Below are 20,393 nucleotides of genomic sequence, written 5' to 3'. Positions count from 1 at the left end.
TGATGAAGGTTAAAAAGTATGTCCCTGTGAAGGTTCTGAGGATAAAATAGTCTGAAAATGTAAACTTAAAAGTAAGATTTTGAGTGAAAATATCACACCAATAAAGATTGTTTCCAAAATGGTACATTTTTTATCTTTTAATATATTTAATCTTTGAATATTTCTTTAAATTTTTTAAAAGATTTGCAATCAGGGTATGTATACTAATTTTAGCCCTTCTCCCACCTTTTAAAAAATGTGTATCAGGTACAGAATCAAACTATAGAGCTGCTCATCTACTTAATGAACTCCCTTTTCATATCTGGACATTTTAGCTATCATAAATAATGTAAACATCCTCCACACATTTTGTTTGTTTGAATTTTTTCCTCAAGATGGAGTCCTGGATATAAGTTAAAGAATAGCAACATTTTTATGGCTTAGAATGAGGTCTTGCCAACTCTAGAAGAATGTACCACTTCACACTAGCAACATGTGAATGGATATACTTACTTTAAAGAGACTATAGACCATTTCTTTGAATTTCTGTACAGTAGTTCCCCTTGTTGGCTTATCAAATAGCACTATTTCTTTCCTTGGTTCCAATTCAGTTCCAAAATCAAGATGAAGTGCTTGTTCCATTTGACATTTCACAACACCTGGTAGATTACCCCAAATCCCTAAATACATCTATGTGAAAAAAGAATGACAAATTACTCTTTAGGCTGAATAGAGAACTTTACCAATGTATTTTTAGTGTCTTCTTCCTCTTAAAAAAACAAGTAACAAAATATTGAGATTTAGCTTTTTTATGTAACTTTTAGATTATAAAAGCAATTCATGCCTAAATAAATATATTTTTGACCATGATCAATTTTATTTTTTCCAATTTTTTAATTGTGGTAAAATACTAAAAACAAAATTTACCATCTTAACCATTTTTAGTGTACAGCTCAATGGTATTACATTCATAATGTTGTGCAGCCATCACTACCATCCTTCTGCAGCACTCTCTTCATCTTGTAAAATTGAAACTCTATACCTATTAAATAATAACTCCCTTTCCCCCTCCCCCCCGCCGAGCCCCTGGCATCACCATTCTACTCTGTCTTTATAATTTTGACTACTGTAAGCATCTCATATAAATGGAACCATACAAAATTTGTCTTTTTGTAACTGGCTTATTTCACTTAGCAAGTGAAACTCAAGATTCACTTAGCAAGTGAATTCAAGATTCATCCGTACAGTAGCATGTATCAGAATTTCCTTCTTTTTAAAGCTGAATAATAGTCCACTGTATGGATACACCACATTTTGCATTTCTATTCACCTTCTGATGGACACTTGGATGCTTCCACGTTTTAGCTATTGTGAATAATGCCGACCTGAACTTGGGTGTACAAGTATCTTTTGGAGACTCTGCTTTCCATTTTTTTAGGTATGTACCCAGAAGTGAAATTGATGGATCATAAGAACAGTATATTTTTAATTATTTTGAGGAACTGTTTTCTGAAGTGGCTGTGCCATTTTGCATTCCCACCAACAATGCATAAGGGTTCCAATTTCTCTCCATCCTTGTCAACACTTGTAAATTTCCATTTTTTGATAGTAGCCTTCCTAATGGTGTAAAGTGGTATCCCACTGTGATTTTGATTTGTATTTCCCTAATGATCAAGTGATGCTGAGCAGCTTTTCATGTACTTATTGGTCATTTGTATATCTTTTTTTTTGAGAAATGCCTATTCAAGTCCTTTGCACAATTTTTAATCTGGTAGTTTTTGTTGTTGAGTTTTAGGAGTTCTCTCTCTCTCTCTCTCTCTCTCTCCCCCTCTCTCCTTCTCTATTTTTTTTAGTAAATTTTACACACATGTGGGGCACAAATTCATGACCCTGTGATCAAGATTTGCATGCTTTACCAACTGAGCCAGCCAGGCACCCCAGGAGTTCTCTATATATTCTAGATATTAATCCCTGTTGGATATATGATCTGCAAATATTTTCTCTCATTCTGTAGATTTGATATTCTTTTGATGCACAAAATTTTTAAATTTTCATAAAGTACAATTTGTCTTTTTCTTTTGTTGCTTGTGCCTTTGGTGTCAGAGCCAAGAAATCATTGCCAAATCCAATGTCATGAAGCTTTTACCCTGTATTTTTTTCTAAGAGTTTTATGGTTTTAGTTCTTACATTTAAGTCTTTGATCTATTTTGACTTAATTTTTGCATATGGTATTAGGTAAGGGTCCCACTTTGTTCTTTTGTATGTGGCTATCCAGTTTTCCTAGCACCATCTGTTGAAAAGACCATCCTTTCTCTATCAAATGATCTTAGCACTCTTGTCAAAAATCATTTGACCAAATATGTGAGGGCTTATTTCTGGGTTCTCTATTCTATTGATCTATATGTCTGTCTTCATTCCAGTATACACTGTTTTGATTACTGTAGCTTTGTAGTAAGTTTTGAAATCAGGAAGTATGAGTCCTTCGGCTCTGTAGTCCTTTTTCATGACTGTTTTGCTATTTGGGGGCCTTTGAGATTCCATATTAATTTTTGAGTGGGTTTTTCTATTTCTGCAAAAAATGTCATCAGGATTTTGATAGGAATTTCACTGAATCTGTAGATCACTTTGGGAAGTATTAACATCTTAACAATACTAAGTCTTCCAATCCATGAACATGGGATGTGTTTCCACTTATTTATATCTTTAATTTCTCTCAGCAATGCTTTGAAGTTTTCAATGTAAAGTCCTTCACCTGCCTGGTTAAGTTAATTCCTAAGTACTTTATTCTTTTTGATGCTACTGCAAATGGAATGGTTTTCTTTCTTTCTTTTTTTTTAATCTTTTATTTATTTATTTATGAGAGAGAGAAAGCATGAGCAGGGAGGAGAGGGAGAAGCAGGCTCCCCAAGAGCAGGGAGCCTGATGCGGGGCTTGATTCCAGCACCCTGGGATCGAGACCTGAGCCAAAGGCAAACGCTTAACGGACTGAGCCACCCAGGCACCCCAGAATGGTTTTCTTAATTTTCTTTGTAGATTGTTCATTGTTACTGTATAGAAATACAACTGATTTTTGTGTGTTGACTTTGTTTCCAGTTACTTTGCTGAATTCATTTATTAGCTCTCACAACTTCTTCCTACATAAAAAGGTTTTTCTACCCCCCCATAAAAGGTTTTTCTACCCCCCATTAAAGGTTTTTCTACCTCCCATGATCTACATAAAAGATCATGTCATCTGCAAACAGATATAATTTTACTTTTTTTTTTTTAAAGATTTTATTTATTTGACAGAGAGAGACACAGCGAGAGAGGAAACACAAGCAGGGGGTGTGGGAGAGGGAGAAGCAGGCTTCCCGCCAAGCAGGGAGCCCAATGTGGGGCTCAATCCCAGAACCCTGGGATCATGACCTGAGCTGAAGGCAGACACCTAATGACTGAGCCACCCAGGCACCCCTAATTTTACTTTTTCCTTTCGAATTTGGGTGCCTTTTATTTCTCTTTCTTGTCTGATTTGGCTAGAACTTCCAGTATTATGTTGAATACAAGTGGCAAAAGTGGGCATCCTTGCCTTGTTCCTGATTTTAGAGGAAAAGCTTTCAGATTTTAACCATTAAATATATTAGCTATGGGCTTTTCATATGTGGATTTTATTATGTTAAGGTAGTTGCTTTCTATTCCTAATTATTGAGTGTTTTTATAATGAAAGTGTACTAAATTTTGTCAAATACTTTTCCTGCATCAACTGAGGTGATCCTGTGGGTTTTTTTTCCTTCATTCTGCTGATCTAGTGTATTAAATTGATTGACTTTTGTATGTTGAACTATTCCAGCATTCCAGGAATAAATCCCATTTGGTCGTGGTGTATGATCTTTTTAATATGCTCAATTTGGTTTGGTAGTATTTTGTTGAGGATTTTGCATTAATGTACACAAAGTCTGTAGATTTCTTTCCTTGTACAAGTGTCTTTATCTGGCTTTGGTATCAGGTAATGCTGGCCTCACAGAATGAGTCAGGAAGTATTCCCTCCTTTTCAATTTTTTGGAAAAGGCTGAGAAGGATTTAAATGTTTGGTAGAATTCACCAGTGAAGGCAGCCTCAGGGCTTTTCTTGTTGGGAGACTCTTGATTACTCAACTCTTGATTACTGATTCAGTCTCCTTCTAGTTATAGATCTATTCAGATTTTCTATTTCTAGGAATTTGTCCATTTCATCTAGGTTGTCTAACTTGTTGGTGCACAACTGTTCATAGTACTTTCATATAATCTTTTTTATTTCTGTAGAATCAGCAGTAATGTCCCCACTTCATTCCTGATTTTAGTAATTTGAGCCTTTTTTTTTTCTTAGACCATCTAGCTAAAGGTTTGTCAATTTTGTTGATCTTTTCCAAGAACCAACTTTTGGTTTCACTGATTTTTCTCTATTGTTTTTCTATTCTCCATTTCATTTATCTCTGTTGTAAACTGTATTATTTATTTCCTTCTGCTAGCTTTGGGTTTAGTTTGTTCTTTTTCAAGTTCCTTAAATTGTAAAGTTAGCTTGTTGATTTGAGATCTTTCTTGTTTGTTAATGTAAGCATTTATAGCTATGAATACATTTTTTTAAAGATTTTTATTATTTATTGAGAGAGAGAATGATAGAGAAAGAGCATGAGAGGGAGGAGGGTCAGAGGGAGAAGGAGACCCCCCCGCTGAGCAGGGAGCCCTATGCGGGACTCGATCCTGGACTCCAGGATCATGACCTGAGCTGAAGGCAGTTGCTTAACCAACTGAGCCACCCAGGCACCCACTATAAATACATTTTTTAATAGTTCATTACACAGAAAGATGAAAGGCAAAACTCTTCTGTTTCCATTTCCCTAATCCCATACCCCAGAATTAGTCACTATTAATAAATACAAGATCCATGAGGGAAGTAATCTTATCTATCTTAATCATCACTGAATTCCTAATAACTAAACAGTGTCTGGAATATACTGGGAATAAGAGATTAATAAACATCTGTTGGATGAGTGAATCAAAGCATACAAAACTGAAGTATATAAAATTTCCTAATGTTCTGGTTCAAGAATTCTTTTAATAATGCTTTCATTTAAGGTAGAATTAGAGTGCATTATCATTCTGGAATGTTTATTCATAATGTCCATACCTGATTGTTGGGCTTGGTGGATAAACATTTCCCAAAGTATAGAGTTTCTGTAACACAAAGGCTATTACATGCAGGCCCATCAATAACTCCAGTCTTGTACTTGTCACACTAAAAACCAGAAAACAAAAAAGTAGTTAATAGGAAGATGTTTACAAGAAGAAACATAATGAAGACAATGTAAGGAGATATCTGTATTCTTTAAGATGAAGTTCTATGATGAAAAAGAACTCAGGCTCTGGATTTGGACAGACTTGAATTTGAATCCAAGCTCTGTTCTTACCATCTATATGATGATGGGAGATCTTGCTGGGACTAGGGTGTGCATAGAATTTGGAAGCTATTTTTCCCACTTAACATGGTCTGAAGTGGTATGGTACTGGCTCTGAGATTAGAGGCACTATTTTAAAAAAATGGTTCTGGTTTTAAAATAAAAAATTAAAGTTTAAAATACCAAAATATTGGGGTGCCTATGTGGCTCAGTTGGTTAATCATCTGCCTTTGGCTCAGGTCATGATCCCAGGGTCCTGGGATCGAGCCCCACGTCAGGCTCCCTGCTCAGCGGGGAGTCTGCTTCTTCCTCTCCCTCTGCTCCTCCCCCTCCACTCATGCTCTGTCTCTCACTATCTCTCTCTCAAATAAATAAATAAAATCTTTAAAAAAAAAACCAAAATATTTAAAAATACCAAAATAAAATTACCTCTGTCATCTGGTCATCCTTGAGACTACCCAAAAACAAGAAAATAAGAAAAATAAACCCAAACTCCATCTTTGATAAGGTAACAAGGTAACCTTAAGGCACAATTAGTGAGGATGGCCTACCAAATTCATTGAAAATTACACCAGAGTCCACAGTATGTTGAAATTAAATAACTGCTGTGACTTTAGTTCTGTGTTGGCACAGCACCAAAGAGGCAGTACACCTGAGGAGTAGAACCATTACCCTGATTTGCAATGAAGGTTTAAAGGGGCACAAGCTGTGGGGACTTTCAAGGACTCTGGCATCATGAAGTAGCAAGACAAGGCAGTGCTGAATGATAAACTCCTTCAAAATGTTATCTGTGTTGGAGGCAGTCTGTTAATGAAACGGGTTGAGGGAGAGTATATTATGAGCATCTGCTGGGGAGATAATACTCGCTAAGCCAAAGATTTTTGTCTCTTTGTTCCTCCTTTTTTCTCTTTCTCACACATGACACACATACACACAAACTCTGGGCCATAGCCGAGTTTCACTCCTAGCACAATTCACTGCTCCAGTTGCTTCCTACAAATAGCTGGTTGAGGAAGAACGCTTTTCATTCAGTAATGAGTAATAACCAAAGGAAAATAAGATCTATACAGCAAATCTACAAGAAAAAGGAGGAAAGAAAATGAAAAGCTAATGTTGTAAAAAGACATTTTCCAGAAAAATGTTGCCACAAAGCAGACCAAACATAATGCTGTGAATTCAAAGGACTTAATGAAACAGTTTAAAAAACAAGACCTCAAAGCAGAAGAATTGACAATGAGATAACAGAAGGAAATGTAAAATAAGCTAGCAGAATTCAGGAAGAAAAGGAAAAAATCCTAGAAATTAAAACCACATTATAAGTGGGGGCAGGGGAAGGAAGCAGACAAAGATGACAACACAGTTAAACTTCAATGAGGGCTAGGTTAAGAAAAGTGAGAAAATGGCAATGGAAATTTAAAAAGAACTAAAAATAATCTGAGACAAAATTATAGATACAGAAGACAAAGTATATCCAGCATGTCTACATGAGGGAGAACAGAACAAGTGGAAATGAAAAAATATTCAAAGTACAATTCAAGGCAACTTCATGTAAGTGAAAAGACACTTTATAGATTGAAAGGACACACAGTGTCCCAAGAAAACTGACAGAATGACCCTTGTGACCTATCCCATTGAATTTTACTAGACTTCAAAAATAAATAATCCTTTGAGCGTTCAGGCAAAAAGATCAAGGCATCTTTAAAAGGAAATAAGTCAGATTGGCCTCAGATTTCTCCATGGCCACATCAGTGGTAGATAATGGTGGAATGCCAGCAAAGTCTTTGAGAAAGGAAGTGTGACTTGCCTGGATCCTAATTTTTCATTTGTTAAAGGGGATATGAAAAATACTTGACTTAGAGCATAGTTATGAAGGGGGCACCTGGCTGGCTCAGTTGGTAGAGCACGTGACTCTTGATCTCAGGGTTGTGAGTTCAAGCCCCACGCTGGGCATAGAGCTTCAGTTAAAAAAAAAAAACAAAACAAGACGAACCAGGAGAGATGATGGACTCTGAAAAACAAACTGAGGGTTCTAGAGGGGAGGAGGGTAGGGGGATGGGTTAGCCTGGTGATGGGTATTAAAGAGGGCACATTCTGCATGGAGCACTGGGTGTTATGAACAAACAATGAATCATGGAACACTACACCAAAACAAATGATGTAATATATGGTGATTAACATAACAATAAAAAATTTAAAAAAACATAAATAAATAATAACATTATAGCATTATTATGAGATAAAATGATATAATAATGAGTGCAGATCACCTGTGATTTTAATAAGTGCTCAATAGTTGGTACTATTATTTTACATAGCTAAACTTTCAAGTAAAAGGCATCAAATGTTTTTGAACATATAAGGATTAGAAAATAGAACTCCCATTAGTGTCTCTTAAAGAACTACCAGAGAATGGAATTTAGGTAACCAAGAGATGAACAAAGAACCTGAACGTGGAAGCCAGCTGAAATATAGGATTGGGATGAAAACAACCCTGGGAATCTACTTCATAATACTTAATAAAATATCTGATAATTACTAGATGCTTATTGTATGTCAGGCACTGTTCTAGTGCTATACTTTCATTATCATGAAAACAAACCTGTGGGGTAGAACCTATTGTTAAATACACTGTAAAAACAAGGAAACAATTATCTGTTAAGTAACTTGCTTAAGGTTGCATACCTAAAAAATGATAAAGCCAAGATTCCAACCTAGGCAGTCTGGTTCCAGAGCTCATTCTCATAATAACTACTGTACATTGTTCAGAATGTTAATATTATAAACTACATCAGTAAAAGTAATAAAATTAACAAAAACCAAGAAGAGAAGATGTAAGAAGATGGAAGGTGGCAAGAGGATTGATTTATCTTTAATATTCAAGGTCAAAAGATAACGTATCTTATAAATCAAGTAACAGAGATAGAAGAATATTCAAAAGTATACCAATGATCACTAATAATAATAATAATGTATTGATTAAAATTAGGTGGAGCAAAAGAGATGAACAGAATTATAATTTTGTCAATGCTTATAATAAGTAGATTTGGTCTAAGGAAATAGAGGATAAAGTACATTTTTAAAAGTTACAGCATAAAAAGCTAAACAGTAGAAGAGCTAAATATAGAATACAAACCTTCCTAATTATCAGAAGAACATGTATAAAATAAAGAAATATACACCATCTAGAGAAAGATACAAACCAAACAAATCCTTAAAAACAGAAAGTAGGTCATAAAATGTGCTAGAGAACTAAGGCATATCTATAAATGTCAGTGGGATAAGTTCATCTATTGAAAGAAAAATATCCTCAGAAAACAGTGTCAAAAAAGTTGAAAATAAAGGATAGTACAGGTATATCAGACAAATGTAAGGAAACAATTAAGTCACAATCTTACACCAGACAAGGTTGGAGTCAGAGGTGGAGAAAGCATTAAATAAGGTTTAAAAAAAAGAAGCCTCTTTATAATGATAAAACACACAATCCACAACAAATATATTACTTTCGTTAGTTTCTATAAGGCAAAGTAGAATTAAAATTCATTAAACAAAACCTAAAAGAAATAAACAGAAAGGTATTAGAGTAGGAGACCCTAATTCACTTTTCTTAGTCCATGACAGATCAAGAAGTCTATGAAAAAACAATATAGAAGAACTAAAAAACCTGACTAGTAAAGTAGATCTAAATGCCTTGAGAACAGGGTGCCTGGGTGGCTCAGATGATTAAACGCCTACCTTCGGCTCAGGTCATGATCCTGGAGTTCTGGAATGGAGCCCCACATCGGGCTCCTGGCTTAGCAGGGAGCCTGCTTCTCCCTCTCCCTCTGCCTCTCCCCCTGCTCATGCTCTCTCTCTCTCACTGTATCTCTGTGTCTCAAATGAATAATAAATAAATAAATAAATAAATAAATAAATAAATAAATAAATAAATGCCTTGATAACAGCCCTTTCAAATGCCCACGGAACACTTATAAAATTAGACCAAAGCCTTAATACATTCCACTTAGTAGAAATGGCACAAGCAGTATTCTCCAATCACATTATGCTAAAACTTGGAATTAACAAAACATTTTTCCATACATAATTAAATAATTCTTGAAAGTCAAAGAGAAAGTCCAAATTGAAATTTTAAGTATCTAGGAAATAACAATAACAGAAACTGAAAATAAAACTAATAAAATCAAAGAACCGCTTAAAGAACTCCATCTTAATTATGTTCATAAACAGCAAAGAACAAAACAAATAAATTAAAAATTCTAGAAATTCGAAAAAAATTAATCCAGAGAAAGCAGAAAGAAGGAATTAACCAATATAAAATAACAATACAAGGTTATGGTATGTTCCTGTAGTTGGCAAAAATTCCTCTGACCTTCATTTCCCAATCTTTGCTTTAGATCTCTTGCTCTTTTCTGGTTTCTGCCATTACCTTTTGATGGTTCTTCACCAGAATTCTCCTTGTCTGTCTGGTTCCCTCAGTCTGACGACATGATGCTGCTCTCAGATTAGTCTTGCCCAGCTCTGGTTCTTGGGATCATGCAACCTATTAAGGGCCAACACTGGGCTTCTCTTGTGTAAGGATAGGGATTGTGGATAATTTCTTGAGCTTTTCATCTTGGGGGCTTAAATTTTTCATTGATCCCAAGGGAATAGCCAAAACACAGTCGAGTCTGTTAATTACTCAATTCCTGAAAGGCCCTCCTACCAACACTTTCTACAGTCTGCTGTGAGGATGAGCATAGCCTTGGTGGAGATGGAGAGCCCTGCCCATGTGAAGAAGTACGTGCCAACACCCAGAAGCTGTTGCTCTTCAGCTGTCACTACCAGAGAAGTTCCTGGGTAAGCCTTGACCATGCCTGCTTTCTCTTGTAGACCTGGCTGTAACCAAAACATGAGGTTTCATTCTCATAGGAGGAGCAGAGCAATCTAGTTCCTAGACTCAAGTTTGGAGGGACCACATGGGAGATGCTCAATATTTTCTTCCCCAGGTCAACCTCTGGAGATTTTTAGGGAATGCAGAACCATCTGTTTGGTATCTCTGCTTGTAGCAGATGGCCAGCAATTTCACTGTTATGTGTCTTCACTGAGGCAAAGGTGGTGGGAGTTCTGAGGCCTGACTCAGGAGCTGGAGTGAAACCTCCTACAGGTACAGGTTAGAGTTTCTAGTGAATTTAGATCACGTAGACCACATCCTCTGACTACAAAGAAGTAAGAAATCAACAATAAAAATAATGTAAACACAGACATGTTCAGAAACTAAAAAGCACATTCCTAAATATTTTTTGGACTAAAGGAGAAATCACAATGGAAATGCAGAATACTTAGAACTGAACAACAACAAAAGTATACATATTAAAACTTGTGAGATGCACTAAAGCAGTTCTTAGAGGGAAATTTACAGCTTTAAATGTAATGATGAAAAAACAACTGACTGAATATAAATAGTAAGCACTCAACTAAAGAGGCTCAAAAAGACCCCAACAATAACAGAGTAAACCTCCTAAAGAAGTAGAAGAAAAAAAAAAGCAGAAATAAAAAAAGAAAAAGATCAATAATACCAAAATCTAGTTCTTAAAAAACTTTAACAAAGGAGATAAACCTTTAACAAGACTAACCATGAGAAAAAGAGAAGGCACAAATGAAGATTATTAGGAAGAAAAGGGTAGTGATAGTGAATAATATAAACAACACTATGGCAATACATTTGAAATGAACAAATTTTCTAGGAAAATAGAACAATAGAAAATGATGCAAGAAGAAATAGAAAATCTAAGACCAGTAAACATTAAAAAATTGAATCCATAATGAAAAATCTTTCCCTCTAAAAATAGCAGGTCAAGGTAGTCTGGGAGGACCTCAGGGTGCCATCCAGGATGTAGTACTGTTTTTAAGTGGAAAATGGATAACAACACAAATGATAATTAACGGGCGCCTGGGTGGCTCAGTTGGTTGGGCGACTGCCTTCGGCTCGGGTCATGATCCTGGAGTCCCGGGATCGAGTCCCGCATCGGGCTCCCTGCTCGGCGGGGAGTCTGCTTCTCCCTCTGACCCTCTTCCCTCTCATGCTCTCTATCTCTCATTCTCTCTCTCTCAAATAAATAAATAAAATCTTAAAAAAAAAAAAAAAATGATCATTAACAGGAGAATGGCTGAATAAAATGAAGTCTAGTCATACAATGAAATACTATACAGTAATTAAAATGAAAGAACTCAGGCTTGGGGAACCCTCTTAGCACTACTGGTAGGAATGCAATCGGTGCAGTCACTCCGAAGAACAGTATGGAGGTTCCTCAACCAGCAATTACACTACTAGGTATTTACCCAAAGGATACAAAAATACACGTTCGAAGGCGTACATGCATCCTGATGTTTATTTGTTTATTTTTTTAAAAGATTTTACTCATTTATTTGACAGAGAGATGGAGAGCACAAGTAGGCAGAGTGGCAGGCAGTGGGAGAGGGAGAAGCAGGCTCTCCGCGGAGCAGGGAGCCCGATGTGGGGCTCAATCCCAGGACCCAGGGGTCACGACCTGAGCCAAAGGCAGCTGCTTAACGACCGAGCCACCCAGGTGCCCCGCATCCTGATGGTTATAGCAGCATTATCAACAATAGTCTAACTATGGAAAGTGCCCAAACGCCCACTGACTGATGAATGGATAAAGATGTATGTGTGTATATGTATGTGTATGTGTGTGTGTGTGTGTGTGTGTGTGTACACACACACACACTGGAATATTATTCAGCCCTCAAAAAGAATGAAATCTTGCCATTTGCAATGACATGGATGGAGCTACACTGTATTATGCTAAGCAAAATAAGTGAATCAGAGAAAAATACTATATGATTTCACTCATATGTGGAATTTAAGAAACAAAACAGATGAACATTCGGGTGTGGAGAAAAGAGAGAAGGAAACAAATCACAAGAGACTCTTAACTACTGAGAACAAACTAAGGGTTGATGGAGGGAGGTAGGTGAGGGATGAGGATAGATGGGTGGTGGGTATTAAGGAGGGCACTTGTTAGGAAAAGCATTGGGTGTTATATGTAAATTATGAACCACTGAACTCTACTTTTTTTTTAAAGATTTTCTTTATTTATTTAACTGACAGAGAGAGAGAGAGAGAGACAGCGAGAGAGGGAACACAAGTGGGAGAGGGAGAAGCAGGCTTCCCGCCGAGCAGGGAGCCCGATGCGGGGCTCGATCCCAGGACCCTGGGACCATGACCTGAGCCGAAGGCAGTCGTTTAACTGACTGAGCCACCCAGGTGCCCCTGAACTCTACTCTTGAAACCAATATTAAACTATTATATGTCAACTACTAGAATTTAAATTAAAAAAGAAGAAAGAACTCAGGCTACATAGAACAACATGGAAAAATGTTGAAAACAATGTCAAGTGGACAAAGTTACAAAATGATATGGGCAGTTTAGTACCATTAATTCAAGTTTAGAAACACACAAAGCAATGCTATATATTGTTTATGGACCCATATACACACAGTGAAAGTATGAAAACATGATGGTAGGACTCACACCCAATTCAAGATGGTGGTTATCCCTGGGGAAGAGGGAGGAGAATGTCAGGGAGGATAAAGAGAGCTTCAATTGTACCTGTAACGCTTTTTTTCTTTAAAAAAGAAACGAAACAAATGTGGCAAAAGCTTGTTACCTAGATGGTAGGTACACGGGTATTTGTCACACTGTTTTCTATACGTCAACATTATTCTAAGAGCTTTTCGTGTTTATCTCTTTAATCTTCACAACCCCCCTACAAAATAGATACTACCATCATCTCCACTTTATTGATAAACTAAGGCAAGAGAGGTTAAGAAATTTGCAGGGCAGATGAGTGGTGGTGCTGGACTCAGAAGCCAGAGGGTCTGCCTCCAGAGGCTGTGCTTTTAATTAGCCATTGAGGTAAAAGAACCAGAATTACTTAGTCTTGGAGAGGAACACATAGAACAGATTTAATAATGGCTGGGTCGGATGCCCATCCACAGTGTTCCTACTAAGAGGTTCTGGTCACCTTCATTCCCTCTGCACAAGCAACTCAAAGTAGGGACAGGACTTTCATCTTTGTTTCCTTAGGACTTGTACAATGCTTGACACATAATCAAATGTACATAAAAAGTACTTGCTGAATGAATGAATAAATGAACTGTATTCTGGGTATTTATGCAGAAATAGCACATTCTATTATGAACAGCTTCTGGAATAGAACTTGAAGAGCTATTTGCTTCAAATGTCCCGATTTTTGGCTCCTGAATCTTGAGGAACACTCTACTCATAACCCTGCCCCAGGTCAAGATTTAAACGTGGCCCTTTCCACAACACCCATCTTTCTAGTGGATAATCTTGAGACTGTTTATTTCCTTCCTGATCCTACATTCTTCCTCCCTTCTTTCCTTATATTCCCAAATCTAACATCATTTGTGTTCATGTTACCCTCCCTGGTGGAAAGTAAGATGATTCAAAGGCAGAGACAAGGTCATATTCATCTTTGAACCTCCCCTTGCTAGCACACAGAACAGAATTTAGTATTTTAAGTGTTCAGTAAATGTTTAGAAGATAACCATGATTTAAAAAACATAGTGGTTTTGATTTTAAAGCCTTACTGAGGATAAAATTAATACTTTTCTATAATGCATGAAACATTTAAATCTTTTTTTTTAGATTTTATTTATTTATTTATTTGAGAGAGAATGAGAGCAAGAGAGAGCATGAGAGGGGGGAGGGTCAGAGGGAGAAGCAGACTCCCCACTGAGCAGGGAGCCCGACGCGGAACTCGATCCCGGGACTCTGGGATCATGACCTGAGCTGAAGGCAGACACTTAACCAACTGAGCCACCCAGGCGAAACATTTAAAAAAGAGAATAAATTAGTGTCTTATTGGTAAACCGTTAAGCAATGAAGACAAGTCTGACATTTAGCTACAAGAATCAGATTCCTGTTTTGAGCTAAGGCCTCAAGCCAACCCTGCATCAAAGAGGTAGTCACAAAGAACAGGCTCTTCAACTTGTGGCTTCCATCACAAACCGAAAGCAAATTTCCCATATGCTTATATGAAAAGTATGGTTGGCCACATACAGTTTGGTTTGTTTTTCAGGCACGGCCATACACACAAACTATAATCACTGTTAGTAATCTGATCTCTTAATTAAAAAGACACAGATTATAAAGAAGTTCAACTTTACAATAGGATACTCAGCAGAAAATATTAAAGGTTTTTCCAGTACTGAGATTTTATTACTCTGAGGATTCTACCATACATCCTGCCTTTGTTTGCACATACCTGGTGGTACCAGAAGATGGCACTCTTTAGCTACATTTTACAAAACCCATTGGCACTGAAGGGGTAATTTCATGAACTGTGGAAACTGTACCTCAAGGGGCAGTAACAACGAACAGATGTGTAAGTGCTAGGTTTTAAATCATTTTCAAAGATCCACGTTCTAAAAATGTACTTTAGACAATCTTGCCAATTTTTTCCTTAGGAAAAAACAGGAGAGTCGGGTTGCCTGAAAATTCTCCAAGTCTGGTCAGCACCCTCTCCAATTCTCCACATTAGCTATTTTAATCTTCACCGTTCTCTGCACTCTCACTGTATCGTCAACCTTTCTTTTTTCCCCTCTTTCCTGAATTCTTCCTCTCAGCCACTAACTGTGCTCATCACACTCTTCCTCTCCCTACACACACGCATATGCACACAGAGACGCACGCATATGCACACACAGACGCACGCATATGCACACACACACGCACACACACACACACACACAAGAACCTTCTCCACTCTCTCCTTCCCTTCTATTATAATGTCTGTCATTTACTTTAAAATTCTTCAGCAGACACAGTGTGGTATTTGTGCGTTTATCATCCAGGAATGCACAGGTGCTCTGCAAGAGTCCTAATCAGGTAATAAAGAAGCACATGCTCCAAGGCAACTACTACACATGCTTCTATTGTCCACAGCTTAATCAAGATCGATCCATTTCTGGGATTTTGTTAATTAGCAAATTAGGATTACATTGGTGAAATTTTTAGCTTGTTAAATATCATAGGGAATGTCAGAAATGGACTATCATTGCTGAAATTGAATGATTTAAGATATGTGGATTGGCTAAAATATGGGCTATCCCTTACCTTTTCCTAATGGAGGTATAAGAACCAGCTGAAGCTATAACCTTTCTCTTTGGGGAGATACTCAGAGTTAATCATTTTACAACAGAGATTCTCAAACTTTAGGGAGCTTCAAATCGCCTGAAGGTCTTGTTAAAACACAGACAAATGGACCCCAGTGTCGGAGTTCCGGACTCTCTCTCTCTTTTTTTTTTAAAGATTTTGTTTATTTTTTTGACGGAGAGAGAGACAGTGAGAGAGGGAACACAAGCAGGGGGAGTGGGAGAGGGAGAAGCAGGCTTCCCGCCGAGCAGGGAGCCTGACTCCGGGCTCAATCCCAAGACCTTGGGAACATGACCTGAGCCGAAGGCAGACGCTTAACCGACTGAGCCACCCAGGTGCCCCCTGACTCATTTGGTTTTAGGTGAGGCTGAAAATTTGCATTTGGAGCAAGTTTCCAAGTGATACTAATGCTGCTGGTCAAAGAGACCACATTTTGAGAATCACTGGTTCAGAATTTCTAGTTGCCTGATGCTAATTATGAGGGTAATAGAAGCTTGCCTCTGGAGCATCATTGCTTTTGCCTTAAGTAAATCTTTCATGCAAGTTGAAGGAACACATAAAAGGACATAATTAGAACTTTAATAAATTTACAGACTGATTATATGAAAGGTGTTTTGACTGCTTACAAATAACAATGTGCTGAATAAATGCCTATATCTGTGGCAGACATCATTTTCATTATAACACAATAATAGGGTTGTGTGGGAGTAGTTAATACTGATACCAAACCTTTTCAGTAGCTACCATTATTTTTCAAAACAGAATCTAGGGAGTGTGCATAACCAAACTGGATGAGGTCAGTTTAAGACCATTTCCCAGGGGCGCCTGGGTGGCTCAGTTGGTTAAGCATCTGCCTTCGGCTCAGGTCATGATCTCAGGGTCCTAGGATTTAGCCCTACTCAGCGAGGAGCCTGCTTCTCCCTCTCCCTCTGCCGCTCTCCCTGCTTGTGCTCTCTCTCAAATGAATAAATAAAATCTTTAAAAAAATTTTTTAAAAGTAAAACAATTTCCCAGCCAAAAGGCAGAATCTGCAACCCAAGGGTCCATCGATGGACAAATAGATAAACAAAATGTGGCATATACATACAACAGATTATTATTCAACCTTGAAAAGTAAGGAAATTCTGAAACATGCTACAGTGTGGATGAACGCTACGGATATTATGCTAAATGAAATAAGCCAGCCACAAAAAGACAAGTACTGTGTGATTCCACTTTTATACGATATCTACAGTAGACACACTCATAGAAACAGCAAGTAGAATTGTAGTTGCCACAGGCTGAGGGGTGCGGGAAATAGGGAGAGGTTGGTAAAAGAGTATAAATGTTCAGTTAGAGGATGAATAAGGTCTGAGGATCGAACGTATAAGATGGTGGCTGCAGTGGGTAACACTGTATTGTATAAATGCGATTTGTTGAGAGTAGAACTTAAATGCTTTCACTCCCATGTCCCAGAAAAGATAAATATGTGAAGTAATGGATGTGTTACCTTGAGGGAGGGAATCCTTTCAGAATGTATATGTATATCAAATCATCACACTGTACTCTTAAAATTTAAACCTTACAATTTAATTTGTCAATTATACATCAATAAAGCAAAAAAAAGGTAATGACAAACTGAAAAACAAAAAATGATTAAGATGGTAAATGTTATGTATATTTTACCACAATTTTAAAGAATTTAAACCAAACCAAACCAAAACCGACTGATTTCCAGCTCAGCTCCTAGAAACAGTAGTCTATGCTTGCTGTTGACACTTATTTCCTCTTATCCAAACTTAATCTTTCTTTATTCTCTACATCATTAAGAGGTGCCATCAACCACCCATGCATCTGAGGGAAGAGACAGTGAGTTGTCTTAAACTTTTTCTTCTTCCTCATCCCCCCCGCCACACTCAACTGAAAATCAAATTATTTCCTTAATATCCTTTGAAACTTTTTCTTCTCCTCCATTCCCACCACAAATGCCATGGTTTAAGCCCTGACTCCTTTGTGCCTGGATTACTATAACAACCATAATACTGGTCTCCTTGCCTCTGATGTCTCCTATCCAACCTACCCACCCTCCACAACTGATGAAATTCTTCTGAAACATTTACCTGACCACTTGCTTCCCTGCTTAAGGGGCGCCTGGGTGGCTCAGATGGTTAAGTGTCTGTTCTGGGACCAGGGTCCTGGGGTCGAGCCCCATCTAAGGCTCCCTGCTCAGTGGGGAACCTGATTCTCCCTTTCCCTGCCGTACCCCTACCCACAGCTTGTGTTCTGGCCCCTTGCTTTCTCTCTCAAATAAATAAATAAATCTTTTAAAAAAGAAAAGAAAAGAAAACTTCTATGACTCTATACTGCCCTGTGGATAAAAGGCAAACTCCTTAACAGGACATACATGGGCTTTCATGATTTTGACTGTGCTAATGTGATCTCAGTAAACTGTTCCTCATGCTCTCTGCTCTGGCCAGGCGCTTCCTGGAATGTAGCGTTCTGTCCTATCTTTGTGGCTACGGACATGCCTCCTTCTGCTTGTAGTGTTCCATTCCTCAAAATCCAGTTAAGATATAACCTCTTCCAGAAAGTCTTCTGGATGTTCTCAGTTGGACACCCCAGTGAAATACTGCATGGGACATACTTATATTGGAAAATTATTAGTTGCTTATTGGCAATACTTGAGATACACTAAAAAATAAACTCATTGTTTATTTTAAATTAAAATTTAACTGGGCATCCTGTTTTTGTGCATTTTATTTTGCTAAATTTAGCAACCCTACTCCCAGGCTCAATTATGTGCTTCTTGTTTATTTTTCCATATCCTCTACTAGTCTGTAAGCATCTTCAGGGCGGGGACATATCTTATCTCTGTATCTGCTGGTTCTAGTAACTACTGGTAAGCCCGTAACTAAAATAACATGGTGTTTTACTGTTGGTTTGTTTCTTCTAAACTGGCTTTAACCCTTAGTCTCTTTACTGCTTCTCAGAATTATGCTAATAGTAACAAGACCACCTGTTTCAGGATTACAATGACCATCACAAGATATAAGAGAGTGCAGCATAACACACAAAGGACACCAAAAATGCTATTATAACCAGTAGCATTATTCTTAGAATAGGGTTTATGTTTGTTAAGATTTGAAATAAACTTGTTTAGTAAATATTTTTCTGTAAATTCACCAAGAAGAGACTGGTAATCTAATTCAAATTGGCATAAAAGAAAACGTTACTTTTTTTTTTAAGATTTTATTATTTATTTAATAGAGACACAGCGAGAGAGGGAACACAAGCAGGGGGAGCAGGAGAGGGAGAAGCAGGCTTCCCGCCCAGCAGGGAGCCCGATGCGGGGCTTGATTCCAGGATCCTGGGATCATGACCTGAGCCGAAGGCAGACGCTCAACGACTGAGCCACCCAGGCGCCCCAAAACGTTACTTTTCTTAAAAGGAAAAAATTAAGGTTTTACTCTGAAAACAGCAGGTTCCAAATGGATTCATCCCATATATATATATTTATGTTTTTAAAGATTTTATTTATTTGACAGAGAGAAAGCCAGAGAGGGAACACAAGCAGGGGAAGTGGACAGAGGGAGAAGCAGAATTCCCGCAGAGCAAGGAGCCCGATGCGGAGCTCGATCCCAGGACCCTGGGATCATGACCCGAGCGAGCCGAAGGCAGACACTTAATGACTGAGCCACCCAGGCGCCCCATATTTTAAAAACAGAGGATAATAGCACAAAATGAACCTCTCGAGTCAAATAATAATTTTGATTCTAAGCAAATGCAAAGCTAAATGAAATAATTATGTATTACTATCTAATTAAAACCATAGTTCTAAATTACTAAATTTAGTATATGTTAAGCTAGTTGTTTTAACCAACAAACCATTATCTCTAGAAATTAGATCTTAAAAGAGACCGTAATAAAATTTAGGGGCTCTTTCATTTTTATTGCTTCCAAGTTAAGGCATGTGCTCTTTCTCTAAAGAAAAAAAAAAGAAAAGGGGTGCCTGGGTGGCTCAGTCGGTTAAGCATCCGACTCTTGATTTCCACTCAGGTCATGATTTCAGGGTCGTGAGATGGAGCTCCACACCTGGCTTCATGCTGGGCCTGGGGCCTGCTTAACATTTCTCTCTCCCTCTTCCTCTGACCCTCCTGCCCATCCCCCAGTCTCTCTCTCTCTCTCTCTCTCTCATGAATGAATGAATGAATGAATAAAGCATGTGCTCATATAATACAAGGGTTCACTAGAATGGCAGTGAGTGATTCCTCATTATTATCCAGACAGACCCTCAAAACAAACACTCTCAATCATATGGCAACATGCCAGAAATATCACTACTAAACAATGTTGTCTTGAAAATTGTATATAAGAAAAACTTCTCTCCCTCCCCCCGCTCTATTTTTCTTTTTTAAAGAACCCAGCAAACTGCACAGTCAAATGGTGCAAAATTTCTTTATGGTTAGGCACCAAAATAGGACTTGCTGAAATAATGAGTGAATTAGTGATTTCTATAATCAGGGAAAATGTACAATGAATTATACAACATATTATAATTAGCTTGGTGGATAAAAGAAAAAAGCACAACTAGAAAAAAATAGATCCTCCCAGCACATCTAATTAGTGGCTGCCCTCAGTTTCAGAGAAAGCTGCCTTTAAACAAAGGAGAGCAGAACACAGTTCTCAGTGCTTAAAACTTCCACAAGTTAACCTTGGCTTCCCAGCATACACCATCCCCACTGTATTTCTTTCTCAGAGTTTTAAAAACCTACTATTTAAAAGGCTATTATGCATTTCACTGGAATCAAGCTCTAAATGATGGATGTGACTATGGAAAGTATCATACTT

At 37.7% G+C, this 20,393-nt stretch overlaps 1 protein-coding gene across 1 annotated transcript in view; it reads right to left on the bottom strand.

The window, feature by feature from the left end:
• Positions 1–20,393, bottom strand: part of DIPK1A (divergent protein kinase domain 1A) — a 119,172-nt gene that overhangs the window by 2,881 nt on the left and 95,898 nt on the right. Inside the window, exons 3-4 of the mRNA XM_028087615.2 lie at positions 5,122–5,229; positions 493–669 (exon numbers count right to left, since the gene is read on the bottom strand). Coding sequence (XP_027943416.1) covers positions 493–669; positions 5,122–5,229 — 285 coding nt within the window. The remainder of the gene's footprint in view (positions 1–492; positions 670–5,121; positions 5,230–20,393) is intronic.

This window comes from Eumetopias jubatus, unplaced genomic scaffold (genome assembly GCF_037043125.1).
Source record: "Eumetopias jubatus isolate StellerSeaLion01/CBP00866 unplaced genomic scaffold, mEumJub1_p1.0 scaffold_4, whole genome shotgun sequence".
Taxonomy (NCBI): Eukaryota; Metazoa; Chordata; class Mammalia; order Carnivora; family Otariidae; genus Eumetopias; species Eumetopias jubatus.
Note: the sequence above shows the minus strand (reverse complement) of the source record. Positions and strands in the feature narration are given on the sequence as shown.